This window comes from Camelina sativa, chromosome 11 (assembly GCF_000633955.1).
Source record: "Camelina sativa cultivar DH55 chromosome 11, Cs, whole genome shotgun sequence".
In the NCBI taxonomy this organism is placed as follows: Eukaryota; Viridiplantae; Streptophyta; class Magnoliopsida; order Brassicales; family Brassicaceae; genus Camelina; species Camelina sativa.
In genome coordinates, this window is record NC_025695.1 from 5563385 (window position 1) to 5583849 (window position 20465).

General features: G+C 34.2%; 7 protein-coding genes and 1 long non-coding RNA gene across 10 annotated transcripts; 3 read left to right on the forward strand and 5 right to left on the reverse strand.

Annotated features, from left to right (window-relative positions):
- On the forward strand, nt 251–1323 carry LOC104721812. Of its 2 annotated transcripts, none has more exons than XM_010439881.2 (2): nt 251–379; nt 589–1323. In XM_010439881.2, the coding sequence occupies exon 2, from the start codon at nt 590–592 to the stop codon at nt 1130–1132; it is 543 nt and encodes a 180-aa protein (XP_010438183.1). In that variant the 5' UTR covers nt 251–379; nt 589; the 3' UTR covers nt 1133–1323. The 2 variants fall into 2 exon arrangements, with proteins under 2 accessions (XP_010438183.1, XP_010438182.1); XM_010439880.2 differs by having other exon boundaries at nt 253–379; nt 580–1323.
- LOC104721813 (RING-H2 finger protein ATL13-like) lies at nt 3616–5440 on the reverse strand. Its single transcript, XM_010439882.2, has one exon. The coding sequence runs from the start codon at nt 5168–5170 to the stop codon at nt 3752–3754; it is 1419 nt and encodes a 472-aa protein (XP_010438184.1). The 5' UTR covers nt 5171–5440; the 3' UTR covers nt 3616–3751.
- LOC104721814 lies at nt 8678–8960 on the reverse strand. The gene is made up of 2 exons (XR_757086.1): nt 8924–8960; nt 8678–8736 (listed from the first exon to the last, which is right to left on the reverse strand). It is a non-coding gene; the product is annotated as an uncharacterized LOC104721814 (long non-coding RNA).
- Nucleotides 11543–14568, reverse strand: LOC104721815 (putative nuclease HARBI1). The gene is made up of 2 exons (XM_019232419.1): nt 14499–14568; nt 11543–12864 (listed from the first exon to the last, which is right to left on the reverse strand). The coding sequence occupies exon 2, from the start codon at nt 12769–12771 to the stop codon at nt 11611–11613; it is 1161 nt and encodes a 386-aa protein (XP_019087964.1). The 5' UTR covers nt 12772–12864; nt 14499–14568; the 3' UTR covers nt 11543–11610.
- Nucleotides 12860–14502, reverse strand: LOC104727662. The gene is made up of 2 exons (XM_019232418.1): nt 14126–14502; nt 12860–13956 (listed from the first exon to the last, which is right to left on the reverse strand). Exons 1-2 carry the CDS (start codon nt 14156–14158, stop codon nt 13048–13050), a joined length of 942 nt encoding a protein of 313 aa, XP_019087963.1. The 5' UTR covers nt 14159–14502; the 3' UTR covers nt 12860–13047.
- Nucleotides 15369–16858, forward strand: LOC109127485. Of its 2 annotated transcripts, XR_002034032.1 has the most exons (4): nt 15369–15701; nt 15997–16126; nt 16220–16328; nt 16657–16858. XR_002034032.1 is itself a non-coding variant. In XM_019232310.1 (3 exons), exons 1-3 carry the CDS (start codon nt 15585–15587, stop codon nt 16258–16260), a joined length of 288 nt encoding a protein of 95 aa, XP_019087855.1. In that variant the 5' UTR covers nt 15369–15584; the 3' UTR covers nt 16261–16546. The 2 variants fall into 2 exon arrangements, 1 of the variants encoding a protein (XP_019087855.1); XM_019232310.1 differs by lacking the exon at nt 16657–16858 and having other exon boundaries at nt 16220–16546.
- LOC104721816 (putative EG45-like domain containing protein 1) lies at nt 17473–18004 on the reverse strand. Its single transcript, XM_019232572.1, has 2 exons — nt 17905–18004; nt 17473–17750 (listed from the first exon to the last, which is right to left on the reverse strand). Exons 1-2 carry the CDS (start codon nt 18002–18004, stop codon nt 17473–17475), a joined length of 378 nt encoding a protein of 125 aa, XP_019088117.1.
- Nucleotides 19253–20336, forward strand: LOC104721817 (RING-H2 finger protein ATL14). Its single transcript, XM_010439885.2, has one exon. It carries the CDS (start codon nt 19569–19571, stop codon nt 20109–20111), a length of 543 nt encoding a protein of 180 aa, XP_010438187.1. The 5' UTR covers nt 19253–19568; the 3' UTR covers nt 20112–20336.

Consider the following 20465-nt stretch of genomic DNA (forward strand, 5'->3'; position numbering starts at 1 on the left):
ATATAAACATGAACATGATCCGCATACATACAGTATATAATTGCAAAACTTAAAACCATCAAAAACTTAATACATCATCACAAATTTTCGGCGGAAACAAATAATAATCGACAAAAGTTTCCTAAATTATAGGGTAATACAAAAGGAAACGTGGGCCATGGACAGCATGTGCATGCATGTGCTTCTCCTATCTCCTATTGCCCCCACCATTTTCCCTCGCCTTTTGAAACAATTAAAATGGCCCCTTTCCTGCTCCTTTCTCTCTCCCTTACCTCCCTTTCTATCTCTCTCGTCGAGTTCACGAATTCGTGAGGTGACGGCAGATTTGTTCTTACCAATCTTTGACGACACTTGAAGAAAAACAAATTTCTTTAAAAAGGTATGTGTTCATGTCTCTTTTGGTTATGATAAGGAACCCTAAACGGGAAAATAACCTGCTGATTATGATTTGATGTTTATTACATTTACATGTGTCTCTTTGATGCACAAAGGCATCATGGATGGGTACTTTATTATACTTAAATTTATTTTTACTGAATAGAATTACTCACAATTGTGTATAATTTCTTACTTGATTAGGATTTATAGGATGCAGCCTACGAGCTCAATGAATGAAGAATTCCTAAAGAAATGGCAAATGGGTCTTCAAGTTTGTCGTCCTTCGATAGACAACGCGAGCGTCTCCGAGAGAAAGAAAGCAATAAAGCTCTCCGCAGATGTTGCAATGGCGTCTCTAAGAAAAGGAACAACTTGTTGGAGCCGAGCCCTAATCCAGAAAACCGCCACCGAGGACAATTTCCTCGTACGCCAGATGCTCTCCGGCATCAAAGCGGAAGCATTAATCAACAAGAAGTTGCCTAAGAAGGTTGTTTGCCATAGGAAGATCGTGAGACGAAGCAAGAAGATCTTGAGGAGGAAAGCAAAATCAGCAAGCGAAGAGGCAGCAGCAAAAGCTAAGAGGCTCGTCAAGAGACGGACTCAAGGGTTGAGAAACGTTGTCCCCGGTGGAGAGTTAATGAGCAATGACGTATTGTTGTTACAAGAAACTTTAGACTACATTGTGTCGCTTCAAACGCAAGTGAATGTTATGAGGAGTATTGTTGATGCTGCCGAGGCCGGAAATGAGCAGTAAATGATATTTTTATTTTTGTTACGGAGATTATTTGTGTGAAAGCATGACCTTGCTCGGATCATTGCTGGTTGTTAGAAACCGTATATTAGTCCAATATTGCAATTTTCATACGAGGATGGAGAGATCTTATAGTAAGCCATTTTGTACATAAGGAATTTATACGACGCTTATAGAAAGTTTCTTCTACTGAATGGTGGTTTGATTGAAGCATTTGTTAGCAATTTTGTTTCTTATGGTTATAATTGTCGTTCGGTTGCATTTAATTTTGTTACTGTTATAGAGGTTTAATATGTCTTATGCTTCGATTGCTTTTCTTGGCAAGTTTTGTCGTTTAAAAGAAGAAAAAAAGACAACTGTTGTTTAATACAAGACTAGGAATACCATATGTGGGGAATACATCATATCTGGTTCAATTTTATTCGTTGATATACAACTCAACCATAAAGTGGAATAATTCAAATATGTTTTGATGTAATACATTTAGTCAGAGTCCAACTCTGCAAGAAGAATTGATATTAGCTCATATGCGTTGTCCAAATTATAGAAAAAATATATATATGACTCTTTTCTGACTAGGCGCTATTTCGTTAGACTTTTTTCTGAAAGGATAATAGAACCAAACAAACCATAAGTCTCAACGTGTAAAAAAAAAACAACTCATTCCTTTTTTATATATACTTCATGTTCCATCAATCAGCATAATTTAATATTTTGCTAAGGAACAAAAAAACACTTATTCGTCACGTTCATTCATTTTTTTCCCTATCCAAAGTTTAAAAGCTTGCAAGCTTGATATTTTATTAGATTATTAGGGCGAGCCCAGTTTGTCATTAATTGGACTCTTGAAATGGTTTGTAAACAGTCGGAGTCTTCTTGTTAACCAGTCCAATCTAAATGTCGTCACTGCTTGACGTTTTATCGTATTCAAAACGACATGTGGTCTTCTATCTTTAATGATTTGAGGACTTGTGACTTGTGAGTCTTCTGACTTACTTGACTTTTTCTTTTTGGTAGTTTGTTGTGGAGGAAGTAAATTATTAAGAAAAAATTAATCACACATTGGGTTAAGAAAAAATTGAACTAAGAAAAAATTAATCACACATTTACACACAAATTAAGAAAAAATTGAATTATATATATTTGCCCTTATTTAATGAGTAATTAATCATTCAAATTTAATAAAAAGAGCTTTGGGTTAAGAGTAGAATAAGAAATTTGATGTAAAAAGTTACATTGGAAATATAAAGTGATATTTTTTGTGAAACAAAAAAATCTGTGTACATTGACATTCTTTGTGAAACAGAAAAAGTATGTATCTAAACGACTGACTTTTCATTTTGTAGGTTAGTCAAACATTAGGACAAAGTTGTCTCAAACTATTTAGAGCTCTCTATATTTCTTAACGTTCTAGTATATGAATTATGTTTTTGACTTTCAAATTCTAGCATATGGTCGTCCAAACAACAACTAAGAATCACTTTCACCAAAACATGTATCTCACCAATATAGAAAGATACGCCATATATGGTTATTTTTTTCCTTCTTACTATTAGTATATTTTTTCTTCTTCTCTCAAAATTGGGATGAATTAAATTTGCACTAAAATCAATGTTATTAACGTTATAAAATTATATGATATGTTGTCATACAATAAAGACTAAATGACTAGTGGGCATGTAGCCCAACTGCTTCCATGCCCCCTTATTAATTCTTCAATTAATGCAAAACTTTAGCCATTCAACATTAAAACATAAATACGTATATATACATACACATACAAACATTCATATACACAGTAGTAGTATAACATCGCACAAGAATCAAGATGTCACTCTTTTGTCGTATGAGCAATTGCCTTAATTCAATGCAACTGTCTTACCACCACACCCACTTCTTATCTAATGCTCCACAAGAAAGAAAATAAAAACCAAATAAACAAAGAGAAAATCATTCCTTCAAGGTTCTTAGAATAATGGTTTGTTTCTCAAATGTAAACTATATGAATAATTGTTTTATTGTTGAAGAGAAAAATTCATATTAATCATACAAACATATGGTTAACAGTTTCTACTGAACAAATATAGTATGGATGGCCAACTTTGGTCTGAAATTTTAACCTAACAACATCAAATTCAGAATTTTATCTGAAGAAATCTGACTACAAAAATATAATTATCTCAAATATGAACTATACATTACACACCGTTTAATATATTCACATTAGAAGATATTACGGTTTCTTCAATTAGCTTTCACGTGAAGAAGAATCATACAAAATTACAAATGGTTTGTATCTTTGGCACTTTTAGTTGCTGTCTTAATTCACTCATGCATTACATTTAATTGAGTCGCTTTCTGGTTAGATGGATAGCTTAAATCGACTATTATTCAATGTTATGTCAAATATTTAAGAAGTGAAAAAGATTTGCCAAATAATATATGAGGGCACCAAAATGTTTTCAATCTATGTCTAAATATATATATATATATATATATATATATATATCTCCTCCACACCACGTTTCTACAATGATTTATCTGTTTTGCACTTATGAAGACTAACACACAGAAACAATTGAAATAAAGTAAACTAAATTTGAAAAAAAAAAGATATAGAAACTAGACATTAGATGGAGAAGAAGAATGAACAACCTTGTTTTGTCTCCCTGCTAACCAAAGCATAGTTCTCCTAGCAAAAGATGGTGTTTTTGTCTCCAAAGACTCCGAGTTCTCTCTCTTTTGATTATCTTCTTCACAACCGCTATCGGTCTTCGCATCAGGAGGATTCCGCTGATTCGATAGCCCGAATGAGAACGTTCTTCCGGAAGAAACCAATGAACCATCCTCTTTTCCTTGAACTTTACTATGCTTCTCCTTCTTTCCCCTTAACCAAATTTTCGAAACTGAAAAGCTCTCTCGTTCTACTACATTCTTCTTGGTCGTCCCTTCTTCCGCGATTCTCATCGATCCGCTTCCATTGAATTTCAATCTCCCTGTTGGATCAAAGCCGCATTCGGACATAGCGGTCCTGTGACCGGGCAAGCGAGGGTTCTTGCTTGATGGTTTCTTGGTAGAAACATGAACCTTAAGAGCCGTTTCTTCATCCATTATATACTCATATGATCCCATTGAAAAACACCTCCTCTCATCTAAAGTACTACTACTATTACCAATGTTGTTGTTGCTGTTACTACCTTCACCTATATCTATATTCCTAAATTTCCCAAGCTTAACCGCAAAAGGAACAACCTTTCCAACCAAACCACCCATTTCACCATCCGGGTCACGACCCGAGTCGACCCGGGTTAATCCAAGATCATTGTTTCCGACAAAACTCATATGAGAATTGGAATGTGAATGAGCATTAGACACGTCATTATCATCATTCGTAGCCACACAAGCTGCACCACCGTCTCCAATCTCTCTCGAGCTATGATCACTCGCGGACTCGAGAACGAGGAGGAAAGAAGAACGAGGATCTTGGTGAGAAGAGAGATCAGAGAGGAGACTAGATCTGCACAAGGGACAAGTTGAGTGAGAGAGAAGCCAAGTATCGATACAATCCATGTGAAAGGCGTGGCTGCATTTAGGCAAAAGCCTGAGTTTGTCCTCTGTTTCGAACTCACAGAGACACACCGCACAATCAAAAGGGTAGTTCTTGAGACCGATTATGGATTTGTAATGGAAAACAGGTAACGTGTCGATGAAGGATTGGTCAACTCCAGAATCATGGAGGTGAAAAAGCTGTTGAAGCTGGCCTTGAAGAGCTGTGACGTTGTCGAAGTAATCTTCTCTGTCTCTACTCGATGGTGTGAGGAGGAACCTGACTAAGAGATGAAGGAGACCAGAGATGAAGAAGATGATTGATAGGATTATGATTATCAAGAGAATGCTTGGACTGATTTTGCTGTTTAGATCGAAGTTTCCGTTGGATCGGAGAGATAAAGATGATTCGAGTGGTCGTGGAAGTGATGAAGGAGAGAGGTAACTCAAAGTTGTTTTGATTTCCGGGAACATATTTTCCCGAGAAAGTTTCATGGGTTTGAGAGAGAAAGGATAATTTAAAAGGAAGAGTCAAGCTTTGTTGGTTTCAGACATGGAAGAAGCTCTCAAGAGAAAGAGAGAGAGAGAGAGAAATAGAGAACTTTGCTCTGTTTTTGTTGTTTCTTTTTGTTTCAAGATTTGGTTTGTAAGAGGAAAGAGATAGAGAGAGTGATGAATAAGAGAATTACAGGTTGGACCATATTGATGATGACAGAAGAGAAAATTTTCATTAAAGATTTCAACAGTTACACCAAGAAGGGTGTGCTTCTTGAATCTGCTGGTTTTACGAAATTTATAGTATATGTTATAAAAATAAAATAAATAAATTGAATTGGATCTGATCAAAAACCTAAAGACATGCAAAGTCAATCAAAGATTAATTTAAACGAAGAAACAAATCAGAGAATTGAGTGAAATTAATTAATCGTTTTTGAATAATATATTGTGATCTCACCAAATCCCATGCTCCCCTCATTTAAATCAACAAGACAAAGAACACCACCACTACTTTACAATCTACAAGATTAAAAAATTACAGTAAGTATTAACTTCATAGATAATTTCAAAATAATATCGTATTTATTGTGTGTATTAAATTCGTATATTTTCATAAAATAATACTTCATCATTTGTCTGTAGTCTGTACACCCAAATTAAACCAGATAAGATTAAGAAAATATCTCATGAAAAGAACATGACTCCTAATATTGAGCTAGACAAACCAAATTCCAAACTATTAACAATTTCCATTTCAAGATTGTTCTTATTATATTTTATACATTCAGTTTCTTTGTCTTTCTTTTCGTTGTATAACTATTTTATAAATATTTTTTCCCTGCTTTCGTGTTACGGTGTTATTTAATTAGTGTAGGGTTCAAAAATAATACGAGTGGAGCGGGACGACAAGAAATATCATTATACTTTTTTCAAATAGAAAATAAATGTAATTTATAGCTGAATGACGAAATCATTAAATTTTGGAACGAACCATCAACTATTTTTTTTTTCTTTTTTGACGTCAGCCAATTGATTTAAGCCAATGAATTTATTAAAAACGTCGGTAGCTGCTATTTGCTCAAATGTATTCAGAAACAAAACTACGCATACAAATGTGTATTGCGTGTGGGATAGAGAACAACTAGACACATTTGTGAATGTATGTGGATGTATAAACACATTTGGAAACTGAAAGATGTGGAAGGAACAGATACATAGGACAAGAGGACACGGATGCAGCAGCAGTGCAAACTCTCTGTGTTATCGAGATTTGGTGGGTACCACTTTTCTTAAGTCAAACCAGAAGACAACACTTTCCTGTTTTTCCATTCTTTTTTTATTTAGAAGTTTGAACTTATAGGTTTACACAAATTTGTTCCAAAAAAAAAAAAAAAAAAAAAAAAGNTTACACAAATAAATACCTATTTTCACTTTCTTTTTTTACACGAAACTCTCAAAAGGCTGTGCTTTGTTTACTATTTAGAAGTCTACAAATATACAACTGTGGAATGGCCAGAAAAAAAAAACGATATATTCTGTTGTGGAACTAGTTTTGGGCAGTGGATCAACTTTTTGATTGTACTGAAAAAGGAGAGAGAAAACAAGAAATCAGCATTATAAGCAGGTTCGGTTCCTTTTCATTTTAGGATCACTGGAGGCGAATCTTGTGTTACGCACTTTTGATTCATTAAAAATAATTTACCAAAAAAAATGTGTTGAAAAAAAAGTACATATGTTGACAAAAGTTATAAACCGGTTAAAAAGATGTCATCACAACACAAATAATAATAATAATAATAATATAATGTGGTTACGCCAAATATAAATAGGGATACTATTTGATTTGACGAAACAATCATAACTTTTGATTTAACATATAGTATTTTTTTAGCTCATTTTAAATCGACTTATGCATGCCAACATAAATCAATTTACTTCATCTAGGAAAAACCGTAATACCGTATGCAGTTTTTATGTGATCGTTACCCAACAGATGCTTTGAATCGTTGTTGCATACACTCTATACTACATACTGCATACTAACACTTTAGTATGGAATAGAATGGATTGTAGTATGGTGTAATTAGTGGTATGCACAACACCATACAATAGTATGCGTAACATTATACCATTATGAATAGTAAAAATCGGACTATGGTATGGAATAATGTGTACAAAAATATTAAAAACAATTTTAATAATATTTTTAATCATAATTAATTAATAATTATTACAAAATGTTTTTAAAAATTACAAATCAAAATCTATTATTTCGATTATCCCATAACATATCAGCAATATTGTCTCGTATGTTTGCCATATATGGTCTATCTTCTCTCTCGACCTCATCTTGTTCATTGACCTCACCTTGCTCATAATGTCCAGGACGTAATCGTTCAAAAGATTCTCTCTGAAAATCCCTTATGGTCGACATTGTCTCATGGATGGTTGATTCAAAATTTTGTCTTCTACGAGGCCCTCGTGATCCACTAGATCCTCTTGACCCACTCCCTCGAAGTGACCCACCACCGACGGAAGAATATGGAGCGGCTCTTGAACTTTGTCTCCCTCTACGTTCAGGTACTTGAGACCCCTCATGTGCATATTGATAGGGAGGTTGGGACTCATCGTAAATGTTCACACGATACACTTCATTCTCATGTTGAGTTCCACGCACTTCGCTGAGCCCCACATCATCATCATTTTCTTCATCATTTGCATCTTCTGTATCCTCTATATCATTCACATTCTCACTCATTAATTCTTCTCTTCTTTGTCTCACCGAGTGTTGACGTTGAGAACCCACATCAAGATTTGCAAAACATACTCTCATGACTTCCCAAAACTTAGGAGGTTCTCGTTGAAAACGTCTCACTTTATCATTTTCCTATAAAAAAAAATAACACATTAGTAATCGGAAAACAAAAACCTACAAATAATTAAATAATAACATTATTTAACAATAGATTACCTTTATACGATCATTCCACCACTCATCTTATACGATCATTCCACCACTCATCTGAAGCTTCAATTCTTCCACTAATGGGATCTACCGTGATACCAGTCTTGCCTTGTAAGAGAACCCAAGTTTTATATTGTTTCTTCCACTCATCGAATTTACATCTTAAGTCTATCCACTTCATATTTTGATTGAATTTTTCGTTGAACTTACGAACAATATATGCTCGTCCTGGTTGTCCCGGGTCTTTAAACATATAATTATTTAAAGCTAGTGCTTCATCGTATAATTCAATCAAAGTTCTTTCTTCTTCAAGAGTGTATCTTCGATCCGGTTTTTTCTAATTAGTACAGAGTAATAATAATAATATATTATTAGTACAGAGTAATAATAATAATATATTATTAGTATAGAGTAATAATAATATAATTCAATTATTGCAAATAAAGTTAGGTGTATATTTGAGTTGTGTATATTTATTTAAACAATACACATGATTTTAAACTAGATAGATAAATAAAGCTTGAATCATTAAAAGTTACCCGTCTACGTATAGGAGGATCCATGTTTGCATTCATATTACGACCTTGTGATGACATATCTATAATCACAAACAATATGAAGTTATTAATAAATATAATATTAAACTAAAAATTAACTAAAAACATCATATATATATATATATACTAATAAACTAGCTCATTATGCTTAAAAAATTAACTAATAAATTCTCAAATATCTACTATAAACTAAACTAAAAAGAAAATGAGGTGAAAAAAAAAACTTACTTATGAATTTGAGATGAGATAAATGGTTGATTCAAAAAAGTTTTAGATTGAAGAGCTTCAATGAGTAAAGAGAAGAGAGTCCTCTTTAGATCTAGATTTTGTTTTTGGGAATATGATTTTTTTGTTGTGACTTTTAACATTTATGAATGCATCTATTCATATATGTAGAAAGTACAAAGAAACACAACTTTAACCAATGAGATAAAAATAGTAGGATCCAACTAGTTTGAACACGTTTTTACCCAACTTTTACTATTGGTATGGAGTTGGTATGGAGCTTTTATAGAGTAAACTGAAATAATCGGACCAATAGTATAATTTACACAGTCTGCAGTTTTTTTTTAGTTCCAGACTAGTATGGAGTTATATAGTATGGAGAAGTGCATACTAGTCTGGAATGATAGATGGCGTACTAACTATAGACTGATCCGAGTTTGGTATGGTCCGGAGCGTACTGTACAACCATTCACAACCAGAATATTATCCAGCTTTTTAGCCGTTATTTGTAGTATCATTATTTTCACATATCACAAATTTAATAGTTAGCATAAACATATTAATTGATAAATATTTGCTTGTTAGAACAATGAATTGATTTATTGTTTAATTAGTATAGTGTATAGACAAATATGAAAAGGGTCTTGCTGATTATATGTATCCATTTTAATATTTGTTTTGGAATTTACGAAGGTACATATATATTAAAAGTTTGGGTGCTCGATGCTTTGGCTATAGTTGGAAAGTCCACTCACTTTGTACGTAAATCTCCATAACCTACACATTTTTACCTAATTATTTAAATATTTCAAGGTCCTTTTACAATCTAAGAAATTTGAAGGAGGAAAACATGTAAAACTGTTAACCTTCCAGAAGAAATAAAATATATACTACTATTTGTTGAAGATGTATATATTCGCTGTTTAAAATTTTTGTTTTACAAGTTTTTTTTCTTTCGGATCCACCCGCTCCCTTTGACCAATAAAACCGAGTTACTAACATAACAACTATATGCAAATGTTGTAACAATCCATGTCAAATGATCATTAATACAACTTTAAGCTTAAGGATCATTGGTATGTACACTTTCCTTATACTATTACATACACAAAAAAAAGTTGATCGATATCAAATACGATTAAATTTGTAGAAGGACAGCAAAAAACGATTGCTTGGAAATATATATATAGGGGTGGCGTTTTTCTTACAAGGCAGGTTCGCAAAATCCGGCATGTTTGACTTTAGTTATCTTGTAGGCTTTTCTACTTTTCCCTATCGAGTAAAGGAATAAATTAGAATTAGATGAATACCATCATCCCGTAATGATGCAGTTTATCTGCTAAGACTAATATTGTATTGATTTTGCTTTTCATGCCAACAACTTTTAAACCCAGACTAGCTATGTGTGGAACTTGAGGCCAGCAAGCCACAGCTTGGCTAGTAGTCAACCCCCATCAATATTGTATTGTTAAGTTGTACGAATTATATATATTTGTAAATGGTTTTATTATCCATGTACATATTTCATGTCAAAACTCTAAAATTAAACATGCAAAATTAAATCATACTCTTTTCACGGATATTTTTTAGTAATCTACAACTGTCAGACGATAAACCCATGAGCGGATGAGCAAATCAGCCAAAAACATAATTAATAAAGCTGGTACAGTTCTTATACAAGATTAGACAAAAACACAGATCAGGTTGTTTTGATACTTAATGGGAAACAATGAGAAACATCGTAAGAGTTAGGATCAGTACGTAGGACAATATAGTAAACTTTTAAGTTGAATCTCCCACGATCTTGTAACAACTAATTTGTCATTACATGGTTTTTTAATTCTCTTAAAAAAAAAAAAAAAAAAACTCCAACTAAATTTGAATTTAAGAGATTAGTCAAATTGTTTGAAATGTTCTCCGTTCGACACATTTCCTCACGAAATAAATATTCAAATGTAACAAATACACATTTAGGAGATACATAATAATGTAAAAACCGGACCTTATAAAGAGGAAAAAGAATCCCCCAGGCCATGTGCATGTGTGTGTTATACAGATAACATTTATTGCTTTGCCAATAAATTTCAGACCATTGCTTAACTGTCCATCTAAATATAACCTATATTAAATAGTATGGTCACCTAAGCAAAATCATCCGAGAACTTGGTACATGACGTTCAAATGAAGAACTATATATATCTTGTTTAAAAACTCCAAATATGCATATAATAGAACAACTATAAAGTTTTGCTTTCTGATATTTCGTTAGTTCTATTCTATGTTATAATAGATGCTGATTGTGGTTACGTGTGACGATTGACACAAAATAATTTTATTCTGTATGCTCACAACAATTTATATATGTAGGCTCTGACTGGTAACACGAATTATCAAAATCGAGTTGCAGTAAATATTAAAATTCGATTTAGCTTGCAGTAAAAATTATATGGTATAAACGGCAGTTTGATGTAGTGAATTTGCAGTAAAAAATGAATTAAACATTTTCTTTAAACGACTGACTGGTAACATTTTTGATGTATCATGTGCAGTATCTATTAGAAATAAAAATTAAAAAATTATTAAGAACAATAACATTTTTGAAATAGAATAATTCAAAATAGATAAATAAAATGATCCTATGTAAAAAAAAATGAAAAACATTTGAGACATAGAAAATAAAAAGAGAGAAACTAATGACGACGTACATTCCATAGCATATTTGCTATCTCATCTCGTACGTTATTCATATATTGGCCATCATTTGTTCCCTCTTCTTCCTCAAGTCGATTAAGTTCGCCTTCTGCAAATCGTCGTCCACGACTATCTCGAGCAGTGACATTTTCGTCTTCAAAATCAGCATCTGGAATTCTATGAAGCCTGATAAAATTGTGAAGAACCATAGTAGCATGCACAATTCTGTTCTGAGTCTTGACATCATAACGAGGCAAATTGTCAAGAATCGTCCATTTTTTTTTCCAAACTCCGAATGTTCGTTCTATCACAGAACGAAGTGATGCATGCCACCTATTATATAATTCTTTTTTGTTCCTCGGAGCACCTGCATCAAATTCTGAAAGATGATATCTGATGTTTTCTCTGCTGCTTCCTCTATATGGAGCTAGAAATCCCCGCTTGTTCGCATATCCAGAATCGACGAGATAATACTTACCTATAGGAGGTCTCGGGAATAAAGGATCTCCATCTATTGCATACTGCAACACCAATGAATCATGTGTGGATCCAGCTGCGCCTAGCCATGCATACTTGAAGATCATGTTTAAATCGCATATGGCCATTATGTTTAGACTTTTCTGTCCATTTCTATCAAAATACCCAACTGCATCACTACCTCCAACCATTACTTTGACATGCGTTCCATCAAGTGCTCCAACAAATCCACTAAAGAAAGGCCAATATCTTGAATCTTCTTGTAACTTACGAGGATAGTGCTGGAGTGATGTTGTTGTTGGAGTTTTTAAATACTCACATGCAAGTCTCTCTACAGCGTCCAGTACCTCATGGAACTTTCGATAAGCAGTCTCTTGGGAACGACCAAAAGTCATTCCAACAAAGCGTTGAGATGCATTTTGACCGCATGTAACCAAAAATATTGCCACCATCTCATCAATACTGATATTATCGGTACTCCGTAAGTTGTAACGTTGCTCCAGCGTTGTGCACAGGTTCTTGAATGCTTCCGGATGCATCCTTAACATGTTCATACAATTTACCGGCTTGTTACGAATCTGCCTTTCAAGGTTTTGCCAACCTAATCCTCGTTCTTCCGCCATTGGTTGTTTAGAAAAATAACGATTGTAATATTCCATCAAAGGATGCATTATCGTATCCATATACTCATCATCTTCTAGATTGTACAACTCTAGCAACTCGTCTTCTGTAAGATTTTCTAAACCCCGAGAATACAGCTCGTTTAATCGTATGACCTATAAATAGATGAGAATAAAAAAAAACTAGGATTAGAACTTAATTATTTTATTAATCATAAACCATGTAACATTAAGCAAAATAGAACTAATTTCTTAGCATTGAACCAAAAAAAAAAAACAAAAAAAAACCTTAACCTAAAATGCATTAGAAAAAGGAAAAGGAATATTATTAAAAGATTTTTAATCTTCTAGATTAAAAGTCTTCGTCTGACTTGATTCTCCATCACAACCCGTTTTCTTGGTTCCACCTTCATACCCTATCTCTTTGAATAATGACATGAGCTCTGTATGAGATGGAGCATTGAATTCTTCGTGAGTCTCCATGTTTGTGTTACGGATGTTCAAATCCAGGTTGACACTTGGAGGACCTCTTTGGCAACTTTGCAAATTATTGAGACGATTTCCAATGAAATCTCCGTTACGATCATATCCCGTATAACCCTCCAAGAATATGATCTTATCATGATCATTTTCACTAGAGACCATCATTTCTCGGGCAAAGAGATCCTCCTTTAGTACTTTGATACACGCCCACCAAAAATCTGTCCACCTTGTCAAACCTTGAATTGATTGCAAGACTCCATATGCCTCTTTGTATGGTGTAGCTTCATTCTTTTCTCTACGTTCTCTTGCCTCTTCTACTTGAGCACGACGAAATTCCATCATTTCTTTGAATTGTCCACCCATCTCTGTTTCAAATGCCGTTCTTCTTCGTGGCATGTTCTTTTCTCCACTCCGTAGTACATCTTTCCCTCGATTACTTGGGTATGGAGTAACACGTGATTGTTTTTTAGCTGACCGCTTCGCTGGACCAATTGGCGACAGTGGAGGAGATTCGTTTGTGATGGTTTGAGACTGTAGATGTGCATCCTTTGTAGGAGTACGGTTTGAATCATCTCCATCATCATCTACGGCTATCGGAACGAACTTGTCCACTGATTGCCTCTCATCTACCTCAGTATTGTTTGCATCTTGCTTATGAGTTGGGTACATAGCTTCTGGTTTACTGCCTTGACAACCAAATATGCGTCTCATAAGCTCCATATGGGGAATTCCTTCTTCACGGATAATTTTGGCATATGGTATCTCCTGCACAATATTTTTAAGAATATTAATATGATAGCTAGCAAAATAAAATATGTATTACAAACAAGCTTATTTCTGGATTTACAAAAAATAATACATAACCTTAAGTTACTATTAATATATAAATTAACTAATTTAAACTACAGAAAAAATAAAATAAAAAAGAAAATACCTTTTCACGGTCAACCCACCAGTCCGGATCCATGTAAATCAAACCCGTGTTCTGATCATAGTGTATTCCAGTGAAATTTCTCAGCCTCTTATAAGCATTCCACTTATTTCTCAAAGCATCGTATTTGCTCTTGAAAGAATCCCACAGAAGATTTATCTTAGTTTGTTCCAAAAACTTTTCACAAATCCGCACTCGGCCGATTTCTTTCGGTAGCTTCTGCTTGTATCTAATTCTAGCCAATTCAACATCAAGAAGCTCCAAGAATATTCTGATATACTCATCATTCCATACAATTTGTTTCTATAATACACATTAAAAGATTAAATACTAAACATCCAACGTTTTTAAACTGCGTATGTGATATATTCATTACCTTACGGCGGATACTTCCACTCCCACCAACATCCTCGCCACCAGCTGCACCAGCTGCACCACCTTCATTAGACATCTTCATCAAAAACAAATAAAATATATTAGTAATATGCACTAATATTTTTAAACATATATATAAACTCGATGGATAAAAAGAGTAGAAGAAAGAAAACCATACTACGTACTGTTTCTTCAAAGTGTGCTTATTTGACAATAAGCTTTAGGCATCTATATATACAACTTAAAATTTCCGTGTACGTTTCAACGACGAATAATAGTAGGAACAACTTTTTTCGTTTGAAAGAGTCTGATGAACACTAGAAAATTTTAGAAAAATCTTTGACCAAAGTTGTTTACGGGTGCTTAGCATAAAAATAGAAACAAATAACAAATATTTTTTTAAAAAAATAATCGATTGAATAATTTAAAAAACTGATAACTCAACTCTAACACATGACAATTTCCATGATGTTGAATAATCTTTTGAGTTAACAATTTTACAAAAGATATACATCAAACTTGTACATCAACCATAACACATGATTATTCAAACTCAACTTCAAAAAATTTAGTTTTGTTAGTGATTGGTAACATTTTTGAATAAAATTTGAGTTGAGACCATAACTCAACATAAGTCAATAGTAACACATGTTACCAGTCAGAGCCGTAGTTGTGTCATCAATTCAATTCCACCACGTAATCTTTAGATAGCTCCATAGGTGTTGTCACAAGTCATGCTTTCACAAAATATTCAAAAGCCTTCGGATCCAAATTAGTGGACTTTTTAATAAATTCGGCCCATCTTTATCGTGTATCGCTAACCAAACGCTGCGTTTAGCGTTTAATAGACAAACGTGAAAAGGTAAAAAAATTGGTTTTTTTTTGTTTGGCTTCTCTCTCTGGAAACGTTTCCGAACGAGAGAGATCATCTCTACATAGATATCGATCGTGAGAATTCAGTGGCCGACGATAAGAAGAAAGGCGGCGGATTCAAAAAGAAAACAACCCAAAGACGGAAGCTTTGAAGCAATTACTTTTTGTTTAATTTCAATATTTGGAAGAATCAAATCTTCTCAAGACTGATTGAATGAGAAACCCTCCTCCGTCTCTGCTCTCCCTCACCGTCAACGCCGCCGTGTTGAACCTTTCTCGCATCAACGATCTCTCCCATCTACCTGATCACATCATACTTGACCTCTTCGCGGTAATAACTTTTAATCTCAATCCTTCTTCGGTTCTGGGTTTTGTCGAATTTAGTGTAAAGTTGGAATTTTTAGGTTATCTTCCTTTTTAGGTGAAAGTGTAAAGCTTTAGAGCTCAGTAGGGTTCCTTAGTAGTTTGAGGAATAGTTTTTGTATTATTGATCTTTGGTAATTCAGTGGTTGGTTTAGTGGATTAGTTTGAGATATTGTGGTGTTGTTTTTGATTCATTACATAGGGTTGAGAGATGCTGTGTTTCTAATTGATTCGCTTGCTGTGTTTTGGTTGGTGATGTAAAGAGGACATTGAAAGCTGGGAAATTGAATGAGAGAGTTCTGAGACTCTTTATGGCATCTGGAAACGAAGAAGTTCTTTCTATTATCGACGCCCTCAAAATCAAAATCAACGTTTCCCCTATCCTTCCTACTCGTAAGTTTTAGTGTTGACTCTCTTTTCCCCCCTTTTGATCTTTACAGTATGTGTTCTTGAAGCTCAAAACTTCATTACTTTCCACATTTGCAGGATGCCATGAGAAGTTTAGATTGAACGGGACTAGGCGTTAGGTGAGAAAGGTGATGAATGAGTTATCACGATGAGCGAGGTTGGAAACTAGGTCCTATGTGTTCAAAAGGTCAGTTCCTAATTGCAGTTTTTCGGATAGTTTTAGGCAGAAACAACAATATGGACAGCTGCAGAGATACATTGCCACATTGAAGTCTGTATTTTTCTTCTCTTTGTTGTGTAAATATTAAACGAAACTGGTCAAATTATATATAAGCTTTGTCTTTTTTTTCTTTCTCTCTTCTTATGAACTTCTATGCAATCATGTAAGCTTTTTTGTTTGCGGCAGAGCTCTGTTATAGGTTTTCTGATTTTGATAGTTTGGTTATCTGTAGTCCCAAGTCCATATCTCCTCATATTCATGGAAAGATCCGACTATTTTAAATTTTTAACCTCAGGTTGATGTGGTTTCCTTCCGGATTGGGTTTCTTTGGTAACCTGTTAATTCTGAGATTCATCGAAGTTGGCATGAGTTTGCTGGGATTGGGGGTTTTGTTGAATTGTCCGAGTAGTTTGGGATGCACTATAATGAACATGTTTTGTCATTTTTAAAAGGTTGTCTATTTTCTATTTTGTAGAACCATAATTTATATATTTATCTCTCATTTGATAAAATAGGCTGAATGCATCTTAGTTTCATACATTTGTTGAGATATGTTCGTTCACTAAATCTCGATGTTAGATACTTAGATCAAGCTAAGTTACTACCCTCTATTTGGTATATGATACATAACAGAACCTGTTACCTGTCGCAAGCATTTCTTTGATGTGATCAAAAATAGTTGTACTAATTTCCAGTTCCATATTCTATTCATTTTTCTCACTTCTATTTACTAAATTATGTTAATGTAAAGAAAAAGTAATTAAGGTATACATTGTTTTAAAATGAAAATCAAAAATAAATTAAACAAAATCTAAAAATATTTTATATAGTAATTTCTTTTGGATGGTCGTTATTGTTTAATATGCAATCTTATTTTGTATATGAATGTGGACGATTTTTATTCATATATTGAAACGTTATTACAAACTCGTGATGCTGCTAGCTAGACATTTTCTATTAGGACTTTCTAGACTTGAGCATTATTTTCCTTGAGAACTTCATCGACGTTTAGACCCTGAAATACAAATTAACAATCTCATTAGTAAAACATTGGATACGAACTTCTCTATAGTTAAAAAAAGAATATAGGTGATAAGAATGGGAGAAACAATTACGGAGTATAATCAATGTTAATAATCCCAGCGACAGGATTAGCGATCTGAGCAAAAGCTTCTCGGGAAAGATCGATAGTAGAAGCACAGCCATTGGGACAATGGTCGACGATTCTGACAATTACGGATTTTCCCGTGCAAGGGTGAGGCACGGCGTTACGAGCTCCGGTGCATTTCACTCTGAACATTTTGCCACAAACTTGACCATTGTTCCATAATTGATCACTCGCTGCAGCTATGAACACTCCTTCTTGCTTACCTCCGTAACATGCCGATGCTATCAAACATGAAATGAAAGACCAATGATCGTTATGATTTTTATAACATTTTGCTATAGTTAGACATCAAAATGTATATATAAGTTTATTGTTTATCTATTTTTATATATGGTTTATAATTTGGGTAGTAAACACACAAAACAAGATTCTTACGAGTGTAAGTCGTGTAGAAAGTTCCAATGCCAGGAGTTGCATATGATGTAGAGAAGAGAAAAACAAGAACGGTAGAAAAAACAACAATATTTTTACCCATGATGCTACGTGTTTTTATTTGTATTATTTATTTTCTCTTTGTCTGTCAGGGAAGACAAATATAATTATAAGAATGTTTATCTCTGAAATGCAACATATCTATTTGACTATTTATATCATATGACTAACTCGAAAGATGACTAACTCTAAAGATGCGTGTATTGTAATTGCTTGCCATTGTAATTTCTTTGACTGTTCCCATTTTTTAACATGTGTATAGTTGTAATATTTAGTTTCTACTTATCTGTGTTGACTAAAGGTTTATTTATAGTCAAGAGTCAAGACTCCAGAAAACGTTTGCTAAACTACGCTGATCAAATTTACCACAGAAATTCCTCTTTAACACTCCCACGAAACAGAGTTCTATGATCCAGTACATTCATGTAAGGCATATTGTATTGTATCCCGTTAGTCCTAAAATGTAGTGAAATATGGACTAATTTATATTTGGGACAGTCGATAAGAAAATTACCTATAAGCCGGTTTAGAAGGCGATAGTTAATGGGCCAAAATGGGCATGACAAGGAGACACTATTCTAAAAACCAAGCTAAACCGGATATAACCGGATCAAAATCGTGAATTAACCGAAAAATGTGAAGAAAGAATGAGATAATATTAAAAATGGTTGCAACGAAATGATGAAACTGAAAGAAAAGGTATGGTGGTGACATAAGGAGGAATGGAGTTACCGAGGAAGCTGCCCTTGTCGGGTTGTCCCTATCACTTCCCACCCGGCATTACCAGATAGGAAGCTCAGATATAATAATAATTGGAACCGAAACTGAACCTTTTTTTTAAGATAACCACCAATACGTTATCCTTGAATTGAATGTACTAGTCTTGTTTCGCGTTCGCCCCTTGTTTTCTCCTCTAGTTTTCTTGAATCCAGATTGTTTAACAAGAACGTGTCTACGTTTGTGTTTAACTACGCTTAATCTTTTCATAATATCCAAGGTTACGAGCTAGCACTGATTGATTAAACGTGTGTCTGCATTTGTGTTTAACTACGCTAAATCTTTTCATAATCGAAAGTTAGGAGTTAGCACTGATTGATTTACTCACACAAGTGAACAGACCCTTGACCTTTATAGCATGAGTTTTACGTTAAAGTTTAAAAACCCACCATCAGCTAAAAAAGTATTTGAGCCAACGAAAAGTTTTGTTTTATATTCCATGAGTTTAGCAAGAATAATACTATATAAACTAATTATGGATGTGAACGATCAGAACAAAATTCATTAACAAAAACGTCCAAAAATTTTCTTGTCAAAATTCATTAAAAGACACTTTGCCTCACGATAATCATGAGTTAATTTTAGTATTTTAAGGACAAAAACTAGTTTATCGTCAAACTGATTACTAAAAAATGTCCGAATATTCCCGCATATATATTAAATCCACACTAGCGTTACCTCCTCTATCAGAATCAGACAAACCCTTTTGAATCCATATTTCGATCTTCAAGATCAATAAAGATCTCTCTTTTATTCATCTTCTTAAACAGAGTAAGTGTTTGATTCGTTAAAGTGAAGATTTTTTTTAATCTCCGTCTCAATCCGGTCCGATGTCAATACCTATTCCCTACGATGTTGGCTCAATCTCCGGCGAGACATCTCCGTCTCCGCCGCCACCAAAGGCGAACACGAAGAATTTACCAACGAAGATTCTCTCGAACTTTCTCGTTGGTCTGATTATGATCCCTGTAGCTGTAACCGCCTTCCTCTTTATCCTCACGTCTCTTGGCTTCACCTTCTTCTTCGCTTTCTACTGGTTTCTTCACCGGAACTACCGCCACCGTCTCCGTCGCCATCGTCGTCACGAATACTCTGATGGGTTGTCTCCAAGATGCGTGAAGAGGCTTCCCCAATTCAAGTTTCGTGAGCCTGTAACAGAGTACGGAAGCGACGACTGTGTTGTTTGTATCGATGGATTCAGACAAGGGCAGTGGTGTCGGAAGCTGCCTCGGTGCGGGCATGTGTTTCACCGCAAGTGTGTTGACTTGTGGTTGATGAAAGTCCCGACTTGTCCGATTTGTAGGGATAGGGTTTATAGATTTGATGAAGGGAGAAGATGGAGACCTGAAGGTGAAAGCTTTTTGAATTGGTGAAGAAGATGTTAGTTTTCTTAAGTAGATTTGTACGTGTTGTTCAATTTTGTTTGGTTCGTTTGATTTGTTATGATCTTGTTAGCAGCAATTTTGGTTTTTCCATCATCAATAATCATGTACAGTGTGTCTTGTTTCTTTTTTTTATAAAGCTCCACAATTGAAGCTTTGTTTTCTTCACTGTTTTGAATTAGATCCAAATATAGAATGATGAGTTTTATGTAGAAATCAGCATAGTTTGAAGTTTGATTATCATGTCAAATTAGAAATTGGGAATTTGAAGTTATAACAATGTTTTATAAATCCCGCAAAGTTTTGATATTATCAGTTGAAGTACAGATAAACATGTTGCTTATG

Excerpts from the sequence above, each read along its gene's own strand:
- LOC104721812 (XM_010439881.2), top strand. The coding sequence starts at position 590 with ATGCAGCCTACGAGCTCAATGAATGAAGAATTCCTAAAGAAATGGCAA.
- LOC104721813 (XM_010439882.2), bottom strand. The coding sequence starts at position 5,170 with ATGAAACTTTCTCGGGAAAATATGTTCCCGGAAATCAAAACAACTTTG.
- LOC104721815 (XM_019232419.1), bottom strand. The coding sequence starts at position 12,771 with ATGGATACGATAATGCATCCTTTGATGGAATATTACAATCGTTATTTT.
- LOC104727662 (XM_019232418.1), bottom strand. The coding sequence starts at position 14,158 with ATGGATCCGGACTGGTGGGTTGACCGTGAAAAG. Across the intron at positions 13,957-14,125 it reads GGTGGGTTGACCGTGAAAAG|GAGATACCATATGCCAAAAT; the intron begins GTATTTTCTTTT and ends AATATTGTGCAG.
- LOC109127485 (XM_019232310.1), top strand. The coding sequence starts at position 15,585 with ATGAGAAACCCTCCTCCGTCTCTGCTCTCCCTCACCGTCAACGCCGCC. Across the intron at positions 15,702-15,996 it reads TCATACTTGACCTCTTCGCG|AGGACATTGAAAGCTGGGAA; the intron begins GTAATAACTTTT and ends GGTGATGTAAAG. Across the intron at positions 16,127-16,219 it reads TTCCCCTATCCTTCCTACTC|GATGCCATGAGAAGTTTAGA; the intron begins GTAAGTTTTAGT and ends CCACATTTGCAG.
- LOC104721816 (XM_019232572.1), bottom strand. The coding sequence starts at position 18,004 with ATGGGTAAAAATATTGTTGTTTTTTCTACCGTTCTTGTTTTTCTCTTC. Across the intron at positions 17,751-17,904 it reads TTTCTACACGACTTACACTC|CATCGGCATGTTACGGAGGT; the intron begins GTAAGAATCTTG and ends CATGTTTGATAG.
- LOC104721817 (XM_010439885.2), top strand. The coding sequence starts at position 19,569 with ATGTCAATACCTATTCCCTACGATGTTGGCTCAATCTCCGGCGAGACA.